The 24,181-nt window shown below is 39.2% G+C and overlaps 1 protein-coding gene across 3 annotated transcripts in view; it reads left to right on the plus strand.

Annotated features, from left to right (window-relative positions):
- FTO (FTO alpha-ketoglutarate dependent dioxygenase) overlaps window positions 1–24,181 on the plus strand; it is a 341,170-nt gene that overhangs the window by 7,295 nt on the left and 309,694 nt on the right. The window contains exons 2-3 of one of the 3 annotated variants that reach the window (XM_081030800.1): window positions 3,705–3,769; window positions 5,772–5,861. The exons of 1 other annotated variant lie outside the window; for it this stretch is intronic. In XM_081030800.1, the coding sequence (XP_080886926.1) occupies window positions 5,859–5,861 (3 nt within the window). In that variant the 5' untranslated portion in view covers window positions 3,705–3,769; window positions 5,772–5,858. The remainder of the gene's footprint in view (window positions 1–3,704; window positions 3,770–5,771; window positions 5,862–24,181) is intronic. One more of the 3 variants, XM_081030801.1, reaches the window with a different exon arrangement.

Raw genomic sequence — 24,181 nt, forward strand, 5'->3', positions numbered from 1 at the left:
ACAATCTGAAGAGTTGTGACAGATGAGAAACCACCGCCACAATTGACACAGAGAACATTTCGATCCCATCCAGCAATTTCCTTGTGCTGATTTGTAGTCAATGTCTTTCCCCCACCTTGGCTCCCAAGTAACATTTTCTGTCACTGTGGATGAGTCTGTATTTCTTAGAATTTCACATAAAGAGAAGCATACTATCTGCTTTCACTCAGCAGAATGATTTTTGAGATTTATTCACGTCATCGCGTGTATCGATAGTTTGTTCTTTTTATGGCTGAGTAATTGTCGACTGTGTGGCTCTACCATTTATTGTTTATTCATCACCTGTTGCTGAACATTTGGATTGTTTCTGGTTTGGGGCTGTTACATTGCGACCATTCACGTAGAAGTCTTTGTTTTCGTTTCTGTTGGAGTCCAAGTGCTGAAAAAGTCGCATGACAGTTCTTTCTTTAGCCTTATAAGAAAGTGCTAAATAATTTTCCAAAGTGATCCTACCATTTGTATCAGTTTCCAGGTAACTCTGTGTCTTAAAACAACTGAAATTTACTCTCCCACAGTTCTGGCGTCTGAAAGCAAGGTGTCGATAGGGCACACGCCCTGGGAAGGCCCTCACTGAGAATGCGTCCTTGCCCCTTCCAGCTTCTGGGATGACTTCTGGCATGGCTCGGCTTGGGCAGCGTAACAGCAGTCTCTGCTTCGGTTTTCCCATGGCCAACTTCTTTGTGTTGTAAATCTCTCACCTTTCTCTTGGAAGAACACGAGTCATTGCATGTAGGGCCTACCCTAAATCCAGGATGATAATCTCAAGATCCGTTATTTAATTATATGTGCAAAGACCCTTTTTCCAAATAAGATCACATTTACAGGTACCAGGGGTTAAGACTTGGACCTTGGACGTATCATTTTGGGCGATGCTATTCAAACTCAGGACGTTTTAACATTTCCATCAGCTGGGTTTGAGAGTTCTAGTTGCTCCGTATCCTCAGCAGGACTTGGTTGTCAGTATTTTAAATTTTAGCTATTGTTGTGTGTGTAGTGGTATCTCATTGTGGTTTTAATTTGCATTTCAGTGATGACTAATGAGGTTGAGTATCTCTTCTTAAAAGCTGTTTTTGTGGTACAATTTTGAGGTATAGTACTATAAAACACACTTGTTTTAAGTGTATAGTTCAATGATTTTTAGTACATTTACAGAGTTGGGCAGTAATCACCAGTTTTATTTTGGAATATTTCTATCATCCCCAAAAGAAATCTTGTGTTCATTTGCAGTTATTCTCCACTCCTACCCTCCCATTCCTAGGCAACCACTAATCTATTCTTTGTTGTCAAGATTTGCCTCCTCTGGAGATTTCATATAAATGGAATCAGACAGTACGTGGTCTTTTGTGCTTGGCTCCTTTCACCCGGCATAATGTTTTTGAAGTTTATCCATGTTGCAGTGTGTATTGATACTTTGTTCCTTTGTAATACTGAATAGTAAAGTATTCTAATGTCTGAATATACCTCATGTTATTTAATCCATTCAACAGCTGATAGATGTTCGGGTTGTTTCCACTTTTTGGCTGTTAAGAAAAATGCTACTGTGAACATTTCATTCTACTTTTTATATGCACATGTTTTCATTTCTTTTGGGTAGCATACCTAGGGTGTAGTTGCTGGGTCATATACCGTGTTTCCCTGAAAGTAAGACCTAGCTGGACAATCAGCTCTAATGTGTCTTTTGGAGCAAAAATTAATATAAGACCTGGTCATATTTTACTATAATATAAGACCGGGTATAATATAATATAATATAATATAATATAATATAATATATATAATATTATATGCTATATATAATATTGTACACTATAATATAGTATAATATAGTATATAGTATAATATATATAGTATAGTATATAGTATAATATAATTCTTGGTATAATATAAGACCGGATCTTATATTAATTTTTGCTCCAAAAGACACATTAGAGCTGACTGTCCAGTTAGGTCTTATTTTTAAGGGAAACACGATAGTAAATCTATGTTTAACATTTTCAGAAACTGCTATACCGTTTGTTATGGTCTGAATGTTTTTGTTCCCCATGCCCCCCAAATTCTTATGTTGGATCCTAACCCCTGTGTGATGGTATTAAGAGATAGGCCCTTTTGGAGGTGATTAGGTGATTAGGAATGGGATTAGTGCTCTCACAAATGAGGCGTGAGAGAGCTGCCTCATCCCTTCTGCCACGTGAGGATGCAGCAGGAAGTCGGGAGTCTGGGACCGGAGGAGGGCCCTTACCAGAACATGACCACAGTGGCACCCAGACCTCGGACATCCAGCCTCCAGAACTGTAAGCAATACATTCCTGCTGTGTATAAGACACCCAATGTGTGGTGTCTTGTTATAGCAGCCTGACTGGGACTAACACATTGTTTTCCCATGTGGACGCACCATTTTACATTCCCACCAGCAATGTTTGAGGGTTCCGGCTTCTTTACTTCCTTGCCATCACTTGTTATTTTCTGACTTTTTGATTAGAGCCATCCTAATGGATGTGAAGTGCTTTCTCATTGTGGTTTTGATCGGCATTTCTCTAATGATTAATGATGCTAAGCTTCTTTTCGTGTTTATTGACCATATATGTATATACATATATATGTGTATATATATATACTTCTTTTCGTGTTTATTGACCATATATGTATATACATATATATGTACGTATATATATATATATATACATATACGTATGTATATATATATATCTATATATATCTCCTCTTTTGTGAAGTTTCTGTTCAAATCTTTTGCCCATTTATTCTGTTGGGTTATTTGTGTTCTTAATATTAAGTGTAAGAGTTCTTTATATTTTCTAGGTTTAAGTTGTTTGTCATCGATGTGTACTGTATACATTGTCTCCCATTCTTTTAGTTTACTTGATGGTCTTTTGAAGAGCAAAAATATTTAATTTGGGTAAGGTTCCTCTTTATAGGTATTTCCTTTTATAATTCCTGCTTTTAATGTCATATCTATGAAATCTTCACATATCCCAAGGTCATAAAGATTTCTTGTTTGCTTTTTAAGTTAAACTTTATCATTTCCATAATGGGCAATTACTTTTGATTTTTTCTTTTCTCTTTGAAATTTACATTATATATTTTTGTGATTCTTAATGCTATAGACTTTTGTACAGTGTCCAAGTCTGGTGGGTGAATAAAAAGGTTGTAGTAAATATTTAGAACAGCATTTCTTTAACTTGTGTTAAGGTGTAAGAGAGCACCAAATGAATTTTTCTTGTAAGGCATATTTTGGAATAGTCCAGATGAGTATTTGATGGGCTGAGTTAGAACCATGGCCTCTAAAATTTCCTTGCTGTTGGGACAGAGGGTTGGTACCTTGTGCCTCAGTTTCTCCAACCAGAAAATGGAGTCAAGCATAGTTGCCTCTGTAGTTTGCTGTGAGGACCCCGTGTGATTTAGTTCTGCCACTGTGCCAGGGACAGAGCAGGGTAGTTTTGACTGAGTATTGTGCCCTGCTGACACAGGGCTGCCCTCATGCTTTTTTTTTTTTCCAGTTGTTATAATTTATTATTTTAAATTGATTTAAAATTTATAGAAGAGCCGCAAGAGTAGAACAGAGCTCTCACAGACCTATCATTCGGATTCACAAGTTAGCGTCTTGACACACTTGCTCTATCTCTATTTCTCTTTCTCTCTTTCTGCAGACCTCATTTTATTATGCTGTGGCTTTGTTGTGCTTCACAGATGTTGTGTTGTTTACAAATCGAAGGTAAGACCCTCCACCAGCAAGAAGATTATGACCCCCTCTTTATTGCGACACTCGCTTTATTGCGGTGTTCTGGAGGCGAACCTGCAGTATTTACCAGGTTCGCATGTACACATGAACTGTTAGTATTTTTATGAACCATTATAGTGTGTGTTGGAGACATCAGTCCTCTTTATCCCTAAATACTTTCACATGTATTTCCTACGAACAAGGACACCGTTAAGTATAGTCAGTTGTCAATTTCAGGAAAAGTTGACATTGACATAGTACTCTTACTTAATCTGACATCTATATTTCAGTTTTGGTAACTGTTCTGATATCTTTTATAGCATTTTTTTCCTGGTCCAGGTTCCAATCCAGGATCACACATCATCTTTAATGGTTATGTCTCTGGTTTCTTTTAATCTCCTTGAATCTGGTCTCCTTTAATTCGGTTCCTCTTCCTTTCTTTTTCTTTCAAGACGTTGACATTTGTGCTTTGTAGAATGTCCCGTATTCTAATTTGTGTACTATTTCCTTATGAGTAGATTTAGCATTTTTGTCATGTATGTTTTTTAGGAAATACAGGGGTCACTAGAGATCACAAATTTACAACTCGTATTTATCCTGCCTGTAGATGTATTTTATTTGGCCCAAACAAACCATTTAAAACTGTCTGAGTTATTTTCTAATATTTAAAAGTTGAGAGATTTCACCTGAAAATCTGGACGTCTGGCTTCCTTCAAAAACTAGAATGCTTGGCAACACTGGGCATGCATTTCTCTAACTAGAGCTGATCAGGGGCTGCCCCTTTAAATGGGAAAAGTACTCTCCATTTTACCACACTCCACTTTTGCCCATCCAAAGGATAGTGCTTTAGGGGCAGACCGCTCACATTGAATCCTGCCCCATCACTTACTTGGTCAAACGACGTAACTTCTCCAAACCTCAGTTTCCTCATCTGTAACACTGAGGTGATATTTATGGTTGTGGTGAGGATTAAGTGAGAGCTGTACTTAAAGCACCTAGCACATTCCTGGCACACAGTAAAAATAAATGTTATCATCATCGTCATCATCATCATCTCCTGATCATCATCACCACCTGTCTGACCCCAGAAGATCTTCAGCCTGCATTCAGATCATTCATCCCATAATCTTACATCGAGTGTCTAGTCGGGCAGGCTTTCTCAGTCGGGATTCCATAAACTTCTCTCCCAGGTGTGCTAAGCCATACTGTATGTACCACCTTTGGGAGATTTGAGAAAATAGTCAAAAGCCATTTTCTGTGTTCAGTGGTCTAGATGAGGAACCTGGTTAAGTGCCAAGTGGTGTGCTCAGTGCTGGGACCCGCGTGTCAACATGGCTGATTTGATCCTATGCAAGTGGCTGCCTTTTTAGGAAAGGCGGATAATCACCCAAGTCAGGAGTAGGGTTCTGAGTTTTATCATGGCAGCAGGACTTGGTAACAGCGAGGATCTAATGGTCTGGAGGTGATGGAATCCCTTCTTAGGAAGATCTGTTTAACCGGAGTAGGGGGTCATGGATTTCCTTCCTGAGATCCGTTTAACGGTGAGTCCTTATGAGAGGCATGGGACTCCTTTAAAGGTTGTTCAAAAATACTACACCTGTTCTTTGGTCCTAGGATGAAAGGTGTGGATGTTGAATTCCAAGCTAGCTTTTCTTACGCTGGCATGGGTAAGATCATCTTTTAAAAAAATATTGAAACCAGACATAGTTGAAATTTATTAAAGATGTGATACACTTAATAGGAACATAATAATTTTAAGTAATGTATATTTTTGTCAGTGGAGGAATACATCCGGAATAAACTTGCTGTTTCAGATAAAAATAAGAAATAAAGTCTTCTGTTTTAGTGACAATTGTCTTAATATCATTTAACAAGATAAACCTTAAGTTAGGTTTAATGGATTATAAAAATAATAATGAAAGGAAGTTGTTATTTATGTATGTACCTACTGGGTATTTCTACCTCAATTCATTTTCTTTTATTTTTTTTTTTTCAGTCTGGCACATTAGTGAGATCCTGAGAAGGTTCCTTTGGTCCCTACCCTTACCCTGGATTGTTCTGGATTCTTTCACCAGTTTATGTGATGGTAATTTAGGAAACTTTTTTTGGTGGTGGACCAGTGACCAGTGTACTTAAAAAAATTAACGCTTTGCCTGACAGATTCTATTCTGTGTTTTTTTCCCCCCCAAAGATTATCTTGATCTTTTGCTTGGTCTGTCTGCCAGTGTCCTTTCATCACCTTCTGTGGATATAAGGGTTAGTTGACTTATTCACAGTTTCCAAACCACTTTAAATACCTTCCTTGACAATGATCTAGGCCAACCAAAGAGTAATAGTTCTTGTTACTTTCTGTTATTCCACGTCTGTTTCTTAACCCACTTAGTCTTGGTTTTAAAAACGAAATTTGCCATTTGAAAAAACGTCTTAGACACTTTTTAAAAACACATTTAACACTTAGACACCTGAAACAACCACTGGCTTCTTTGAAGTCAGCATTGGTGTCCCACTCATCCTTCCATCTCTCCAGTGTGCCTAGCTGAGTGTCTTCTGTAAGAGGCATTTAGAAATAACCTGTTGAAGAAAGATCGACTGGTTGAGAGCCTCCAGCGTCTGATACCTGTTACGTGTGACCCTGAATTATGATCACACTGGCTCCCTGTCTGCTGACTGGATTTACTGTGGCCGAGTTTCCCAGTACAGGTTTGGGCAGACTGTATGTTCCAAGAAAGAAGAGACCATGTCTTTTTAGTTTTCTTATTCACTACTCTATACCTAGCACTTACCATCCTGCCAGGCGCATAGTAAATATTCCATAAATATTTGTTAAATGAATGAATGAATTTCCAAGAGCATCACTCGTTATTTATTGGTTGTTAGGTTTTGTGCCAGCAAGAGATGGAACTGGAACCTGAAAGGAACAACGGAAAATGGCTAAATACTTTATGGATTATAAATTATATAGCATACCATAGAAATAGGTATTATTTTTGAGAAAACAAAGCTCTTCGATTGATGCTGTAGTAACTACCCATCAACACTTGTTTTGTAGCATTCTCTTTGAAATTTAAATTGCCAGTCTACCCTCTAGGTTTGGTGTATTTTATTGTTGGTTTATTATGGTAGATTTCTTGATAAAGTTGTATTTCATGTAAGTGTGGCTTTGGAACTTCTAGAAGAAAAGAACTCTGTAGTTGAGATGGTAACTTTTGGAACCTTGAAAGGCACAGTTTAGAGAAGGTGAATTTAGAGTTCTGCTAACTTCATTCGCTTAAACCTTCTGTTATATAAAATGAGTTTGTATTATTTTACACAATTGTCTCACCAGTTGATTTTCCAGTGTAAACTGGTGGGAATCGTGGGGATTGCTGGGTTGGGTCTGGACGTGCTCAAGAGATTAAGAGTTGCGTTGGCAGGCACTTGCTTCCAAACATTTGTCCTTGGCACGATGCTTCTGTGCGAGGCCAGAGCGTGTTGGAAGCTGAATCTTGCATAGGTGCTGCAGGCTTCCATCTTTGTTTATAAACAAGCATCTGTCCTTGTTGCCATGCTGATCATTTATTTGCTCTGCAGTTTTAGGAATGACCTGCTTGCCAAGAGACCGTGCCTTCCTTTTTGTAAATAAAAGTACTGCCATATGGATAAGTGGCAGTTGAGACCTTTACAGCTGGTAGAAACCAAGTAGAAAACTCAGTCTGAAGGACCAAATTATGTTGCATCTGGTCTGAGGAAGAGATTAGTTGCCAGTGCATGAGTGTTTCCATAACCATGTGTGATCGGAACGGAGCTCTGATTTCTGCATTAGCCCTTTGGCACCTTCACTTTGTGACTGGATCATTCAAGGCTGAGCCTCAAGGGCCAGCATTTCTCCAGTAATAATATGAAATGGGCTGATGTGGCAAGCTTAACTCACTCCGCTGAATTGGGCATGATTAAAGTCTCAAGGTTGTACTAATATGGATTTTTCTCTTTCTATGTACAGCATGCGTTATCTCACTGTTTTCCAGTTTGCCATAGTTTGAAAACAGAGATGGAAAATTTTGCTGATCTTTTTTTTTTTTCTGTCAGCATGAACGTTCTGCACTTTTTTTTTTTTTTGCCTGAGAATAGCACCCGCCAAAGGAATGAATGCAAACATTACAGCTTATGTGGACGCTCGCCTGTTGTCACGTCAATCTTGGTCTTTAGGTAAATAGTGTGCAATTTCTCGCGGAATCAGCAGCCAGTATGCCGCGAGCGATTTTTGTTTTAGTCACGGTATTGGCTGGTCACACTATTAATGAGACAATAATTGGGAAATCATACTCATTGTTCTCATAAAACATGATCCTTGTATTGGAACCAGCCAGGCAGAGGACTTGCATAGACACACGGAGAGGGGAAAGGATGAGTAGCCAGTGTGCCCAGCTTTCAGATTCATCAGACCCCTGCTGCTTAAATTGCCCCAGCTGTTAATGCTGGAACCATTACAGTAATGGACTCGGCAAATGAAGGAGAACGAAGACACGCACACTTTATTACCAGAGGGGCAATTTTCTCTTCATCTGTAATAGCAGCCGTGCCTCATATTGATCAGACCATCAAGATACTAATCCTCTGTAAAATTACTTGTTATAACTGAAAATGTGTTAATCCAAATCAGTCTGGGTCCTGACTGCGTACTTACTATTGAATACAGACTATTAGATGGTTTAGTTTTCGTGATTGAAAGCCTTTGCCCCGAAAACGGGTGGCGTTTCCCTCGCAGCACTGAGTGCTCCATCTTAGCTATCGCCCAGGGTTGTCTTTTTGTTTTAAACAGAACATCACCCACTTAATTAAGGAGTGAGTGTGTCTGTCTTGCTGTCTGAGTTATGCTGGTGTTTTATGTTCCTCTGGATTTATTAAGCATCTTGTTTTACATTCAGTCTGTGGTTTGTGCTGTAAATAAAAATAGGCCCATCTTGCACATATTAGAAATTTGCAGGTAGCAAATGTCAATAAGTACCGGGGATGTAAGGCTCTTTGATTTATATTTCAGGCGCCAGGTTGTGCTTTGTCGATTGAACCCATAGGCAGCACACATCCTGCTGTCTTCTGTGTAGCAGATGGATTTTTGCATCCTTGTCTGAGAAAGTTTATGGTTATTTCTGCATCCTTGGTTCAGTAGATTGCTTTTTAGACAATGAGGCATATCTACTCCGCCTTGTGTTTTGTGAATAATGACTGCAGCTAGCTAATATTATCGGAAGACCTGTTAAAAACTGAGTTCTATCTTCCTTAATATTTAGAAGTTTAGGAATTATCCCTTAGATTTTCCATTTTTCTTCATTATTGTCTCCACATACATTATACACAGACTCAGATGCCCTCTTGACAATGTTTTTATTTAATATATTGCCATTGCTTAAAACATTTGTGTGGCATTCTCCGTCGAGTTCATTCAGAAATAATTAGTTGTCTTTGTGTGCCAGGAGTTGTGGTAGGGGCTGTAGACTCAAGGGTGAATGAGATACAATCTTTGCCATCAAGGACCTTAGCTCAGTAAGAAGATAGGCATGGGAACAAATAATTACAATAATGCAGTATAGTCAATGTTAAAATCGACTTGTGAATGTAGTTCCTGGGCCCAGGTATCAGTTATGGGCACAGTAGTGAAATCAGCATCATCGATTTTTCTTGCCTTGTTACCCAAAGCAAAATTGTGCAGGTTCATCCCACTTTCAGACCTGGGTTTGAATGATTCCTACCTGTTGGAAAGAAATCTCATTTTTGCCTCACAGAAGACTGTATACTGCTCCCTGGAGACAGTCAAAGGAAGGATTTTTTAAAATGTTTTGATCGGTGACTCCTCTTTGGGCATGTATGGAGTTTTCCGTGGAGACTACTTTAAAGGGGGTAGTGCTTATCTGATTGTTTATGTTGTGGCATTTATATTATAAATCAGTCTTGCTGCTTTAGAGTATAGTTTATCAGGAGAGACAATAGCCTGTTGTGGTTAAGAGCATGGGGTTTGGATTCAGACTGCCTTTTTTACCCCTAGCTCCTCTCTACAGATGGTACGATCTCGGGCAAGTCACCTAACCTCCTTGAGCCTCAATCTTCATCTGAAAATGGGCATAAGAGTAGTTGTGAGCATTGTTACCCTAGTACATTTATATATAAAAAAACAGTTGTGAGGATTAAATGATCTAATAAACATAAAGCATTTAGAATAGTGATGTGTGCACGTAAATGCTCTGTAACCGTTAGCTGTTATTACCATGGAGGTGACTGTAGGTAATGAAATTATTTTTCACATGTGGCTTTTGAAAGGCAATTTTGTAAATGTGTGACCACAATATGTATGACATATAAGATGATGAAACGTTTCTTACTTAAATTATTACATTTTCCCTGATTATATAATAATTTGCTATTTTGGAAAAATTTTAAAATACAGAAAAATACCAAGCAGGGGAAAAAAAAGGTCTCTTATAATCCTCCAGAGATAACCCCTGTGTTACTTCATATATATGTTGATGTATTTCTTAGAATACTATTATTATTATGCCTATTATATGTATCATATATCCAGTATGATCCTAGTTTTATCTAAAATATATTTGACACATATTAATCTGATATATTTTAAACAAAAAATGGAATCATAATGTGCATATTTTGTCCTTTGCTCTTTATTGTGAACATTTTTTTCATGTCATTACAATTACATAGTATTTCCTCATATGGATTTCTTTTTCCTGATATTATAAATTATCCTTCAGTGACCATTCTTGCACATAAATCTCTGTGCAAATCTCTGGTATTTTCCATAGGCTAAACTAAAAGAAGGTGAATTGGGTTAACATTTGTAAAGATTTTTGGTTTGCACTGTCAAATACCACAGAGTGGTAATGCTACTTTCCACTCTAACAAGCAGTGCATGAGAATGCATGTTTGGTATACTTCTTCCGCTCTGGGAATTATATTATAAAATAAAAATATTTGCCAATATGAAAGAGACGAAGTAGGCGCTCACTGTAGAATGACTTTGTATTTTCTTACTAAGTATATGGTTGAATTCCCTCCTCCCATGTTTATTGGCCAAATATAGTTCTTTTGTGATTTATTCTTAGAGCCTTTGTTCATTTTGCTCATATATGTTTATCTTTTTTTTATTGACTTTTAAGAACACTTCATAGATTAGGGATATTATTATTGGTTAATCATGTGATGGAAATATTTTTCCTAGGTTGTTTATTTAGTCAGCCTTTTACTTTGTATTTTTGTTATTCAAAAGTTTTCCTTTATGTATGAGGAAACTCTTCCCACCTACATAACAGATTAATGGTCAGACATATATCTTAGTTATTGTATGTTTTCACGTTTTTCCATACAATTCTGGAATTTAGCTGGCATGTGATATGAAGTAGTTTTCTTTTTCCTCCCAAGTGGTTAACCAGTTATCCCCACTGCATTGATTAATTTGAATGCCAGATTACTCAGGTAGGTTTTTTATTCTGCTTCTTTTGTCTGTTATTCTTGATACACCATTTTAGTTATCAGAGTTGTATGATGTCTTTCAGCAGTACAAGGCCCGTGGTTATTCTTTTTTTTCTTTTTCCAGAAGTTCCTTGGTTCTTCTCTTGTACTGAGAAGATGACTTAAATTTTTTTCCAGATAAACTTAAAAGTCACTTGTTTAAGGTCTCCTGTGTATTCCACTAACCCTTTGGTATTTTAATTGTTATTGTACTAAATTTTTAACTTAATTTGGAAAGAACCTAGAGATGTTGTCAAAAGAAAAAATGTAAAATAACTGTGAACACTAAACATGTTATATAGATGTAAACATATTGTAGCATAGAAGGCTTTTAGTGTTCTCTTAATTACCACTCCACCAGCCTCAGTCCCCAGAAAGTAATTTTTCTCATTCAACAGTGTTATCTTCACATTTATTTAAGCTTTCTTTTATGACCCTCAGAAAGTTTTATAATTTTATTCAGTTGCATACTATTTATTACCTTTTACTTTTATTCCTGGATATTTTACATATTTGATTCCTATTTTTGGTTACTGTTGCAAGTGGGATATTTTTAGATTATATTTTTAAAGTGAAACATGGGAAAGCTTTCTGTGTGATCAGCAGACTAAGGCTAGTAACCACCTGTCACCTTGCAAAGTGGTCACAGTGTTACTGACAGGATCCCTTTTCCCCTTTTCACCCATCCCTCCATCCGGCTCCCATCTGGCAACCATCAGTTTATTCTTTGTTTGTATGAGTCTGTTTTGTTTGTTTGTTTCTACTGGCTCTTCACTAGAGCTAGTCGCCGCTGTAGTGGAACAAGCACTTCGCTGCCAGTTAGGAGGCTGAACTTGTAGTATTATTATCTGTCACTTTAATCTGTCACTTACGAGGCTTTACCTGGTATGAGTCCCCTGACCTGTCTTGTTTCCTCTTGTGTAAAATGAGGACAGTCATCTGAGATGTTGTCCTCATCTTCCTTTCTTCATCTGAGATGTTGTCAAAAGATAATGAACGTAAAATAACTGAACACTAAACATGTTACATAGATACAAATATGATATAACATAGAAGGGTTTTAGTATTCTCTTAACTACCACTCTAGCAGCTCCATTCCCCGGTATACAAATGATCAAGTTCTATGGAGCAGAAACTATTTAAAAACGTCTTATATACATATATCGTCTGTACTCTGAAATATCTAGCAAAGAACTTTGTTGACAGATATACATATTTGTTCATTGAGTGTTTTCTGAGACTCGCTTTTCGAACGCTCATTACCACGTGATCCTTAACTATATTAATACCTCGGAGCCCTGCATCCAGCCATGGAATTTCTTGTTTACTATTAAAAAGAAAGCTTCTAGTTTACTTGGGGTGACCTACACAGCTGCATTAACACCCAGTTGGTGAAATGGACGAGCACTGCTTGAAGGCCGTAAGGTAAACCTGTTGTTCAATCCCGTTTCCTCTGCAGAAGAAAGCTGGACACGTACTCCTCTCTTCCCAAGATGCAGACTGAAAAGTTAGTATAATTTATATAAATTGATAAATTATAAAATTGATAAAAATTCTTTTCCATTTTCATAAAGTCTCAGGGCAGATTTTTTTTTTTAAAATTCTTACTTGGGGGAAAAATAAATAATAGGATTGTTTCTCCCCTGTCAGTTCACATTTATTGCCATTTCATTGTTTCCTTTGCACTGAGATTTATTTTTATTTTTAACTTCTTTTGTTTATTGCCAAGGAGGGGTGGTGATACGGTATCACTGTCTCTTTTACTCAAGATTTCCCATGTTCTTTGGGGAAATGCCTGCCATCTGATAAGTCAGCCGTAGATTAACAGGCTGTTTTTAAATTGCTAAATGCCATCCAAAGGCAGAGTGATAGTATTTTTCTATGTAGTTATGAAATATTCTCTTTTAGAATAGTGTTCACTGAAGGACTTCCCATAACCACTTGACATTTCAGTGTCGTGGCTTCTAGTAGGGAGGTGAGTGTGCAGTACCCCTCCCGGGAGACCCTCCTCCCCACCCCTCTTTTCCACAATTTATTGCAGCTGAAAAAAGGAGGCATAACTTTTTGAAAACAAAGATACCCTTTAGGCTACTTTTAAAGATTCCGATGAGATTTTATACCTCAGATAATTGATGGTAAATTCTGTTTGGTTGTTTTTAAGCTCATACTATTGCGATTTACCAAAGAAGTTTCATCTCAGAAATAAAAACTAATTTGATGATGTCATGTTAGGTTCACCGATCCCTGAGGGATTGTCTCAAGTTCCCCCTCGATCCCTGAGGGATTGTCTCAAGTTCCCCCTCTTTCATGCAGCTTGTGAGGATTTTCCCTTTCATCTCTTTCCTTACTGACCTCACTTCTTACATCAAAATGTATGGTAACAACAGTAAGTATGCATATATGCACTTGCTGGTGTACGGTACTGCACATCTTGACATTTGCTTTCTTAAACTTGGCATTGTATTATTGCTTATACCTATTTTATATAATTCTGTTTTCCTAGGGAGAGTATACGCTGCTCTTGGCTAAGAATCACGTTATACATTTCTTTTATATATCTGACAGGTGCTAAAGATACGGTTGGCTCTTAACATTTCTTGTCAGCTGGAAGCATGTATAGACTGAAACTTGAGGTTCTTTTCTTTGACACTTCACAGAACGTTTATTTATCTTCAACTCTCCACTTGTTCTCCATCGACAATAGGAAATATTTTGTTTAGCAATATTGTGTGTAAAACCATGTGATAGACTAGACCTCAGGAAACGATCTGTGGACCCTAGGAAAATCGTAGATTTTGGTGGCCCTTTACCTTTCATTGTGTTTTAAAAGAGTTGTGGCTGAACCAGCTACGTGTCCCGATTCCTTTTGCCGTTTCATCTACTGCTCTTCATCCTGTTTTTAGTTAAGACTATAAAGTTACTTTAGTGTAACTGCTGCAGTCACCTTTGCCCTTAGCTAATCAAATAGTTTACCTTGAGGGGAGCATTTATCTCCCACTTTCATTATTATTATTTTTGTAGCTGTAAAGATATATATTTTATGTCTGCAGAAGGCTGTAACAGTGAAACGAGGTATTGATCTGCTGTATTTAGCAATTTCTTTCCACCTTACCATCAATAGCATGTCAGCATCTGTCTGTACCGTGGTTGACCTCACAAATAGCTCTTTATGCTCCCATTGGATTCAAATGATATAGTATGCTGAAAACTAAATCAATGAATGATTATAAAGTTTTCAGTATTATTTCATGACCCGGAGGCAACTGGCACGCCTGGCACCGAAGAGTTCAGTATGCAATAAGTATGGTAACATGAGTGCGCCTGGCTTTTGTCTGTCTGAAAGGAGCACAGCAGGGCACCTGCTTGCCTTAGCTCCCACTTCCAGACCGTGATCTCAAAGCACTTAGGCACTTCCAGCAGCATCAATCCGAGAAGAGCAGCCCCTCCATTTAGCTATATTCCCAGCCCCCACCACCATGAGCATGTAGCAATGTTTCTAAAATTATTTGAGCTATAAGCATGCAGGCTTTTGCTTTCATTTCCAAAAGAAAGATAAACAAAATTAGACGCTGTGTGATTATACCCCTGGGGACCTCACAAGAAAACACCTTGTCAGAGGACAGAGAGCCACCTGGCTCAAGTCCAGTGGGACTCTTGCCTGCTCTCAGCGCCTGGAACAAATACCAGGGTACAGTTGTCAAGGCCACGTCCTACAGCCCTCCTCCTACGTGTGGGGGTTCTGCTCACCTCTGCTGATCTGTGCAACCCTGAACTAGCAGGAGTCACTAATTTGACTGCTCGTGAATGTTGCTGAACCCAGCAACACACTTTATAATCTTGCTGAATCTTTCAACCTGTATCTACATAGGAAAGAACCTTTTAGATACTGAAATTTGGGATATGTGCCAAGGTGGGAGGGGGTGCTAGTGGGTGAATGGGGAAAGTAGAGCACAGCAGTTGTCATCCTGATCTTTTGAGGGTATGAATCAAATGTATTTCTAAGAAAATGCCATTTTGGTGTATTCCTTTGTCCATCAATCCAGTTGAGAATTTGGCAAGGAGCACTGAGAAATTCACGTATTGATGCATTCCTTAGACATTTATTGACAGTCTACCGTGTCCTGAGTTCGAGAGAGAGGATGTGAGGACGAGTCCTTCCTCTTGAGTGTTCATGGGAAAACTTTATCAAACTTGAAATGTGTCTGTCTGCCTTATTCCTGCCAACTACCATACCCCTCCATCCCACATTAAGATATTCGAAGAGGGGAAATAAAAGATGGGTTTTATGACCACAGGTTGCCGTCCAGCTAACTTCTCCTGTATGTCATCTGCATGAAAGGAGGAAGTGGGGACCCTTCACCCAGAGTCACAGAGCAGGAAGACCTGAGGAGGGAATTCAGCTTGGATCTCTTAATCTGGGGTTGACAACAACAGATTCAGGCACCACACCCTCTTTTTCCTAAAGTGTAAACCTTGCTGATAAAATTTTCATAATTTGAGCATTGGACTTACCTGTGTAAGTTGGTCTTGGGATCTGCTTCTCCTAAATTCTCGGCTTGCTTGTATGAATCTGTAACTGATTAAAGAACTGATGTGTTTTTGAAGCCATTTAAATTTTTGTTCTGTATTCTCCCTTAACAGGATGAGTGCCTTTAGTTGAGTTCTTTCGTGGTATCTAAAGGACTACTTTAGACTTTGAGGTTCGCAACTGAGGTCTAAAATAAAAGGATTTAGGGAAGAAGTTCCTTGCTTTGAATTCAGTCTTTGTGATGTTGTGTCCCATATATGCCTGAATATGAAGTAAGGAGTTTTCCCCCTCAAATTATTCCCAGGAAAGAGAAATCATTTCATATTTAAATTCTTATCAAGTCTCTTGTATCCCAGAAGGCTCACTTAGTTACTTAAATTTGAACAATCAATATTGTGTGAATAGATACTTGTGACTTAGATATTTTTCTTCATCAGAACTACCTATACTCGTCTGGGTTTATGGTTAACACCATCGTTACTGCTTTTGCCCGATAGTGGAAGTTTGATCCATGCTCATACATTCCTTAAAATAACTTGTGTTTGGTTGTCTGCAGCTCTATATTAGAAATTGACTGTGTTCTTGTTGTAAGAGCACAGGGCAATTAGTTGACCTGTGTCTGTAGCAGCTTTAATAATGGGGTGTCTTAGCTTTGTTCCTGATACTTGATAGGTTATCTCCTGTCCCCAGGCTTACTTAAGGAAGGGTGGGTGATAGGGATCAGGGCTTAAAGAGTGACGTTAGTGATATAGTTGATGGAGACCAACACCTTTGTATAGGGTTCATGGTCAAGCTTGAACCACTAACGACTGTCTCTGATGAGGGCCACTTAACGGCTTTATTTGTGGCGAGAAAGCCTATTGTTGGTGGAAAGGGTGTAAGAAGATCTGTCCAACTTAATTCTTGATTTCAGCCTGTTCCTTTTAGTGACAATCCTATCGCGTCTAAATAAGAGGAGCCATTTCTTTTTACTCCACCAAGATAAAGAAGAAATCTCTGTGTTAATATATGTTAATACACACATCTGAGTGGGATCCTGTAGTTCCACTACATAAAAAGAGAACAAGATCTCAACCTTAGAATTGTGTTTGTGTCCTATGCTGAACGCTGAACCTTTTCTCAACTGTATTTTTGTAACAGACCAAAAAATATATAAACTGTATTGATAAGTTACTGTGTACTTAAAATTATACTGCTTTTATTAAATAAAATTCTGTATATAAGTACACAGTTATATTCTTTTGCTGTCATAGTAATATGATAACATTAAGATGAAATGATTCCTTTTTAAGATTACTTTCTATGGTAGACACTTACGAACTTTTCTAGAAAACTGACAGCTGGGTTCTTCTGTGCCACTTTTAACCGTATACTTGATTAGGAACTCCCTAAAGAAGAATACATTTATTTTGCGTTTTCTTTCTTTTCTTTAGGATCTGAGAATGTGTGTATGTGTGTCTGAGGCGACATATCTGTCTGAAGGCAAAGCATGCTTAAAACCATGGCTGAAGAGTCATGCTTAACTATACTTTGCATGCATTTGTGATTTGAAATAAGAAAAAAAGTCAAATCGGAGACAGCTTGAATGGCATGCTGTCAGTTTGGAGCTTCATGAATTGGCAATGGTCTCATTTAGGACCTTCAGCCGTGTCCGTGCCTGGACGGGATGAGTACGTTTTGCATGTTGTGGAGGAGACAGCCACTCCTCGCTGCTGCACGGGAGGCAGTGGTGCATGACAGCTGCCCTTCATTGTTGGCTTCGTGGAGCTTAACCTCTGACCCTCGGCTTAGTCGCCGCTCAGCAGTCGGAGCTGGTTGGAGATGTTGGTGAATGACGGGCATTGGCCTGCAACGTGCTTGTCATTATTTGACTGTCAAAAGGAGCCTGCCATTGGTTTCGATCAAGGTTTGAAACCTCTGTGCAGCAGTCCATATTACTTAACTTCCAAGGCTGTCAACAGCATGATCAAGTGTGCATAAAAAATGAAGAATACTGAATATCTCTTCAATCAGAAGAGAGAACGTTTTTCTCCTCTTTTCGTTCTCTCTCTGTCTCCCTTTTTTCACTTTTCTCCAGGTTAAATATATTCAGATGACTTTCACAGGGCCAAGAGGTTGAATGTGTTGCCACGGTGAGAAACGTGAACTGTTGTCTCCTGTGGTCTGAGTTTCAAATAGCGCAGAGTAGATTCGAGCGGCGCTGCCAGCTCAGCTCTCGACTTGTCTTGCATATTCTTTCAGCTTTCGGCCATTGGTTTAAGGGACTGGAGGCTAGCCCAGTGGTACCCAGGGTTAGCTGACAGGATGAAACATGTACTTTGGTCTTTATGTAATGTTGCAGACGGATGGAGAAGTCAGTGGATGTGATTTGTGAAACAGGAATTAAAATGTAAAATAAAGAACAAAGTGGGGACATATTGGTGGTGTATGGTTATCTCATTCAAGGCTTCTTCACCACCCCCCCCCCCCATAGTAAAGAAACGTAAACACAGGAAGTTTAATTGGTTGTGATCAAGCCTTAGAAACTCCAGGGGTCAGTCTTAGTCAATACTTTTTTTAGATAGAGAAAATCATGGCCGTGAACGCCACCTTTTCTTATAAATTCAAAACTCTGCATGAAAAAGCATCCTGAAGTGGAGAAGGATGAAGGAAAGACTAACAATATTCTTAAAGTATTTGACAGGTTCTGGTAACTGAAGTTGGTTTGCTCCTAGCATTGTGGAGTGGGTGGGGTGGGAATTTGGAGACCTGAATTTTAGTTTTCCTTCTGTTGTCACCTTGGATAACTAAGTTAACCCCTCGGTTGGGCTGAGTTTCTTCCTACGCAGAAACGGGTGCTAGGTTTGTGGTGAGGATGAAAGGAGATCCTTTTTGTCAAGTTCTTGCCTTGGTCGGTACTCCACCCCCCCCGCCACCCCCCCCCCCCCCCCCCCCCGTCCCCGTGGCCTCTTTCTGGTCTCCTGTCCTTTTAGCAGAAAAGATGGATGAAATAGTCACAAGGCAATGCATGGACAAGTAAAATACGCTGGAACTCAAAACAGTCTTTGTGTTTCAACTGTTTCCCCTCCCCTCGCCCCCCCCCCCATTACTGATTTTATTTAATAGTATCACATTTTAGTCAAGCATGCAAACCACAAATCTGAGTGGCCTATGTGGGGGAGGAACAAATTTTCCTCTACCCTCAAGGTTCTTCTGGCTGAGCTAATATCAAATAGACATGAGACAGATGGCAAGAGAAAATAACCAAATGTAACATATACATATGTCTGGGAACCCCTTACCCGAGAATCAGAGATCCTACAAGCAGGAGAGGTTCAGAGATAGGAAGGGAACCGGGGCACTTAAGACGTCCTGAGCTGCATGAGTTAAGTACCTTGGGGGCTTCAAAGGCTCATTGCAGGATGATTAGAAGAGCAGATGTTTAGTAAACAGTAGTTGGCTTACCTGACCTATAGCTAGGTCAGAAGAAATAGTCTCCCATAATCTGTTATGATGGGCAAGGCCCCTAATGCAAGCTCTTCTAGGTAATTAAGGAAAGGGCAGGAGTTTCTCTTGAGGCTGACCACCCCCTCCCCCCAAGCCCATCTTAATTAAGGTGACTTGTTTGGAACTCCCATACCTGCAGGCCTTCTCCCTTTTTCCCTCCCTCCTATTCATTCATTTCTTCTCTCACTCAGCAAGTCTTTTTTGAGCTTTTACTAGGTGCCGGCCCTGTTCTGAGTTCTGGAATACAGCCATGAGCAGGCAGCACCCGCCTTCGTGGAGCTCACATTCTCCAGGGAGAGACAGAAAATAAACAAATAGCTGTCTCTTGGTAGTTCTGGAAGCTATGAAGAAAAATAAGGCAGGGTAAGAGGATGAGGAGTTATTTGGGTTGTCAGGTAAGAGCTCCCAGTGGAGGATTCTTTCTAGCAGAGAACTGACCGAGGGCGGGAGAGAATCCTGGAAAGAGGGGGGATGGGGCTTCCTGCTGAAAGGGACAGCACCCCTCTGTCCTGCTCCCCATCCATTGGCCACCAAGTCCTGACCTCTGTCCTAATGTTTTTCCGTTTCTCATCTCTTCATCTTCATGCCAGGCGTGTGTTCAGGCTCTTTGTATTTCCTCCAACTCTCAGCCTGCAGCTTCGTTTCCATCAAGTTTTTTGCCATCTTTAAAAACGCAAAGTGGTCATGTCACGCCACTGTTGAAAATTTCTCAGAGGTTTGCCACTGGCTCCAGGTTAAAATTCATATGCTCGGGCTTGCCGTCTGAGGTCCTGTTGTTTCAGTCTTGTTTATGATCTGTGGTGGACCCTCTGTCCCCCGCCCCATCCCCACAACTTCACACCTGGTGCTCCTGCTGTAAGCAAGTGGGGCCCCTGTGCTTTCACACATGACTTACTCTCCCAGCCTGTTCTCTTCCCATCTCACTGGCACCGAGAAAATGAGAAAATGACATGTCTTTTAACAGTCTCCTCACATGCCCCCTCTTTGGAAACTTCTTGGATTCTGCCATCCTTGGTGTTTTACACACTTCCTTAGCTTTTACCTCACTGCCCCTTTCCATCCATTTGTTTGGCTAGTCTGTGAGCTCCTTGAAGACAAAGAATGTGTTTTTGTTCGTCTCCTCTATTTTCAGTATCTGACATAGTTTCTGGAACAAAACAGACAATAAACTGTCACCTGTTGTGGCATCATCTACAGGAATATTTAGGGACAGATTATCATGGAGTTTAAATGTAATCAGTGTGGATATATGCTTTTTGAAAAGCCCTTCAGTCACAATACTCCATTCTTTTTGGTGGGACTTCTTCCCTTAGGCCTACATCAGATCCAAAGGAAAGGGGAGTGGAACAGGAACACACGAGAAAATAGGAATATTCCATCAACTCTCCAATAATGACAGTAAAACCAGAGTAGAATGTCAGGGAGCAAGTTAGCCCCAGGTAAACGTGCACGTTGCCTTTTTGTAATCCAACACGTGACGTGTCTTTTGCCAAGGAAGATTGTACTAAATTGAAGTATTCCAATTCAGTTAGTAAGTACATTTTGTAATTTATCTGTCCACCCATTTATCTTTACATTTTCCAGATGATACTGTATGGAGTCATGATTCTTTGCATTTTTTTGTTGGAAGACATTATTTTGTTTTAGTGCCAAAGCACAGTAGGCCCATCCTGTGGATAGAGTGGTTTATTTAAAAGTTCCCTATTGTTGACCATTTAGCTTATTTCACTTTTATTAGCTTAAATAATGCTGCATTGAACCAGTTTGTTCAGACATCTTTATGTGCATTATTGATTTCTTTATGACTAAATCCCCAGAAATAGAATAATTAGGTCAAAATAGAAGACTATTTTTAAAGGCCCTTTGATGCATGTTGCCAGATTACCTCCTGAAAAAGGTGTATAAATCTTTCTCAAGGTAGGCTGTAAAAAGTACCCTGTTTTATAGTGTATTTCTTGGGTTACTTGTGAGCCATGGGGATTTTAAATGTAAGAGGTGATCTATCTACAGGAGAGTTCAGTAATGGCTATTAGGAGAAGAAGAAAGAAGATCGGATGAAAGAAAGGACAGCAAAATCTCAAGGTTTGCTCTTCTTAATAGGGGGGTAGGCCCCGGGAATGGATTTACCGACTGTCCCGGCATCGCTGGGACTCTGCAGCACAGGTGGGGGGCCTGAGAATAGCTTGGCTTCTTTTTACTGTGTATTTACAATAGTTTTCTTTTGGGTAAGATTTCTTCCCAATGAATGGTTTCCAACGTGAGAAGTTTGAAAGCTGCTGATTAGATTGCTTAAGTTTTCTAGTAGTGTTTCCAGACATGCGATTCCCAAGGGATCCTGCTCGTGCTCTGCTGTTTATTGGAGGTCAGTGTCCTCATTCAGTGTTTTCCTCAAGGCACCACCTGGCTGGCCCAAATGAGAGAGGAGTAACCTCCTGAGTTAGGTAGGCATTCCTCCTGGGTTTTACAATGTCCTACTAGCTGGCTGGGGCAATGTGGTGTCAGATCACCATCCAGGGCCAGGCTCAGTGTAGGAACTCTGAAGGACCTGTTTTAGGCCAGGTACAGGTTAAGGCACCTTGAGGGCAGAGACTTCTTATCTTCTTTTATTAGCAGCGGTGGCAACATGCACTAAAAAATGATGACCTGCTCTTCTTTCTGATAAAAGGAAAATGACCCGCCTGGTGTGGATGGAGAGAGAGGTGCCTGAGGCAGGTTACATTGTCACCTATCATAATAACAGCACATATTAAAAAAACAACCCCCCACCCCCCCAGAAGGCTAGCAAGTTTCTGTTTACCCGAGGAAAGGCTTGACATTTTTGCCTCCTGTTGAAATGTGCTGGGTTGAAGGGAAGAAGGAGCGTTGTAACTGTGGAAGAAGGAATGGATGAGTAAAGAAAAATAGGAGTCTGGCTTCATAAGAGAGATTTGAGGACAGAAAGGGACTTAAATCACAACCCCGTCTAACAGTCTGTCGGCAGGGTACTAAGACTTCAAATCCTAGAGCGAGCTCCTCTTTCAGTCTGTTTTTTATTTAACCTACATTCATTTAGAGCCGAGATCTCTAACATGGCTTGGCTGACTTCTCTCTAAAGGTGAACTAAATACAGGGCTACCTGTAGAGTTCATAGTCTCTGAGGAGATGCCAGCGTGGAAAATTAGAGAATTACCCACTCCTCAACACAGGGAGATTTTTTTCCCTTCAGTTAAATGTATTTACGTATGTGGGTTTGAGGACAGAGTCTGAGAACTCTTGGAAAAAAGTTGTTATTTTGAGATGTTTGGTGTAATTTAAGTCTTTTTTTTTTTTTAAGACAGTAATTGTTTGGCTTAACCAGTCATCTTGAAATATGAATCATGCGGAGGTAACATTAAAAAAAGTTATAGGTGACCCTTCTAGGGGTTTTAGGAAAAGTTTTGAGTTTGTCTACTGTCTACCATGGCCATACTCTTGAGTTGTGAAGAATATTAGATAAGGCTTTGCTCTAGGATTTTAACTCTTAAAAGGTAACTATTAAGAATTAGTAGTTTAGCCAGAACTAAAGAGTTATATGTTAATAGAAACTGACTGGAAAGAAGGAAGAAAAAAAACCACAGCAATACTAATCACAACAACAAAACAAAAATAGTACTTATACCACATTATAGAAGCACACAGATTTGACAAATTGAAGGTATTATTGGAAATTTGTTTAACTTCTTCATCTGAATCAACTCATGACAAACCATTTTTTTGAAAAAGGATACAGTATACCTGAAACTAATATAATATTGTATATCAACTGTAATCAAAAAATAAAACATTAAAATAAAAAAGCGTACAGAATGGAAAAAATACTGAAAAAGCATTTCATGGTTTAGTGGTATTACCAGGTCAAGTCCAACGATGCAGTTCCCTGCCAGACCTTTTCTTTCTCCTTAAGACATGACGTTTGCACTTGTTAGCATAATATACAAGTGGTAAAAATGCTGGATAGTACCACAACTTCAGATTCTGGGTTTCTGGTCTACTTAGGTTCCCTCCGAATGAGAGATTTAGTTTCTTATTTTTTAAAAGAAGTAATTTGTATTCCTATTACTGTCTATTCTATTCTGCATGTTATGAACCCTCCGTACAAAATTTGAGAGGAATAGATATGCTGTGATGATGAAGGGACTCTAATGTTTCCAAAAATGACAGTTTTCTTCCCCTAGAATAGAATAGCGTTCATCTGATTGCAAATCCTAAATGTCTGTGTTACTGAACCTAAGTGGGTGTACCTAATGCTTCAAAAGGCCGAAACTCAAAATGTCAGAATTTGGAGTAAGGAAAAGTTTATTTAAGGTGCCAACTGAAAAGATGGGAGACCTAATAGTGCCTCCAATCCATCTTGCTTGCTGGCCTAAGTTAATTAAGGGTTTTTAAGCGCTTAGGGGGTACAGATATGCAGAAGCGCTGGTGAGCAGGTTTTTTTTTTTTTAATTTCCAATTTTTTTTCTTTTTAAAAATTTATTGGGGTGACAATTGTTAGTAAAATTACATAGATTTCAGGTGTACTATTCTGTATTACATCATCTATAAATCGCATTGCGTGTTTACCACCCAGAGTCAGTTCTCCTTCCATCACCATATATTTGATCCCCCTTACCCTCATATCCCACTCCCCCATCCCCCTTACTCTCTGGTAACCACTAAGCTATTGTCTGTGTCTATGAGTTCTTGTTTCTCATTTGTTTGTCTTGTTCTTTTGTTGTTTTTGGTTTATATACCACATATCAGTGAAATCATATGGTTCTCCGCTTTTTCTGTCTGACTTACTTCGCTTAGCATTATACTCTCAAGATCCATCCATGTTGTCACAAATGTTCCTATATCATCTTTTCTTACCGCCGAATAGTATTCCATTGTGTATA

Source organism: Rhinolophus hipposideros (genome assembly GCF_964194185.1).
Source record: "Rhinolophus hipposideros genome assembly, chromosome: 21".
NCBI lineage: Eukaryota > Metazoa > Chordata > Mammalia > Chiroptera > Rhinolophidae > Rhinolophus > Rhinolophus hipposideros.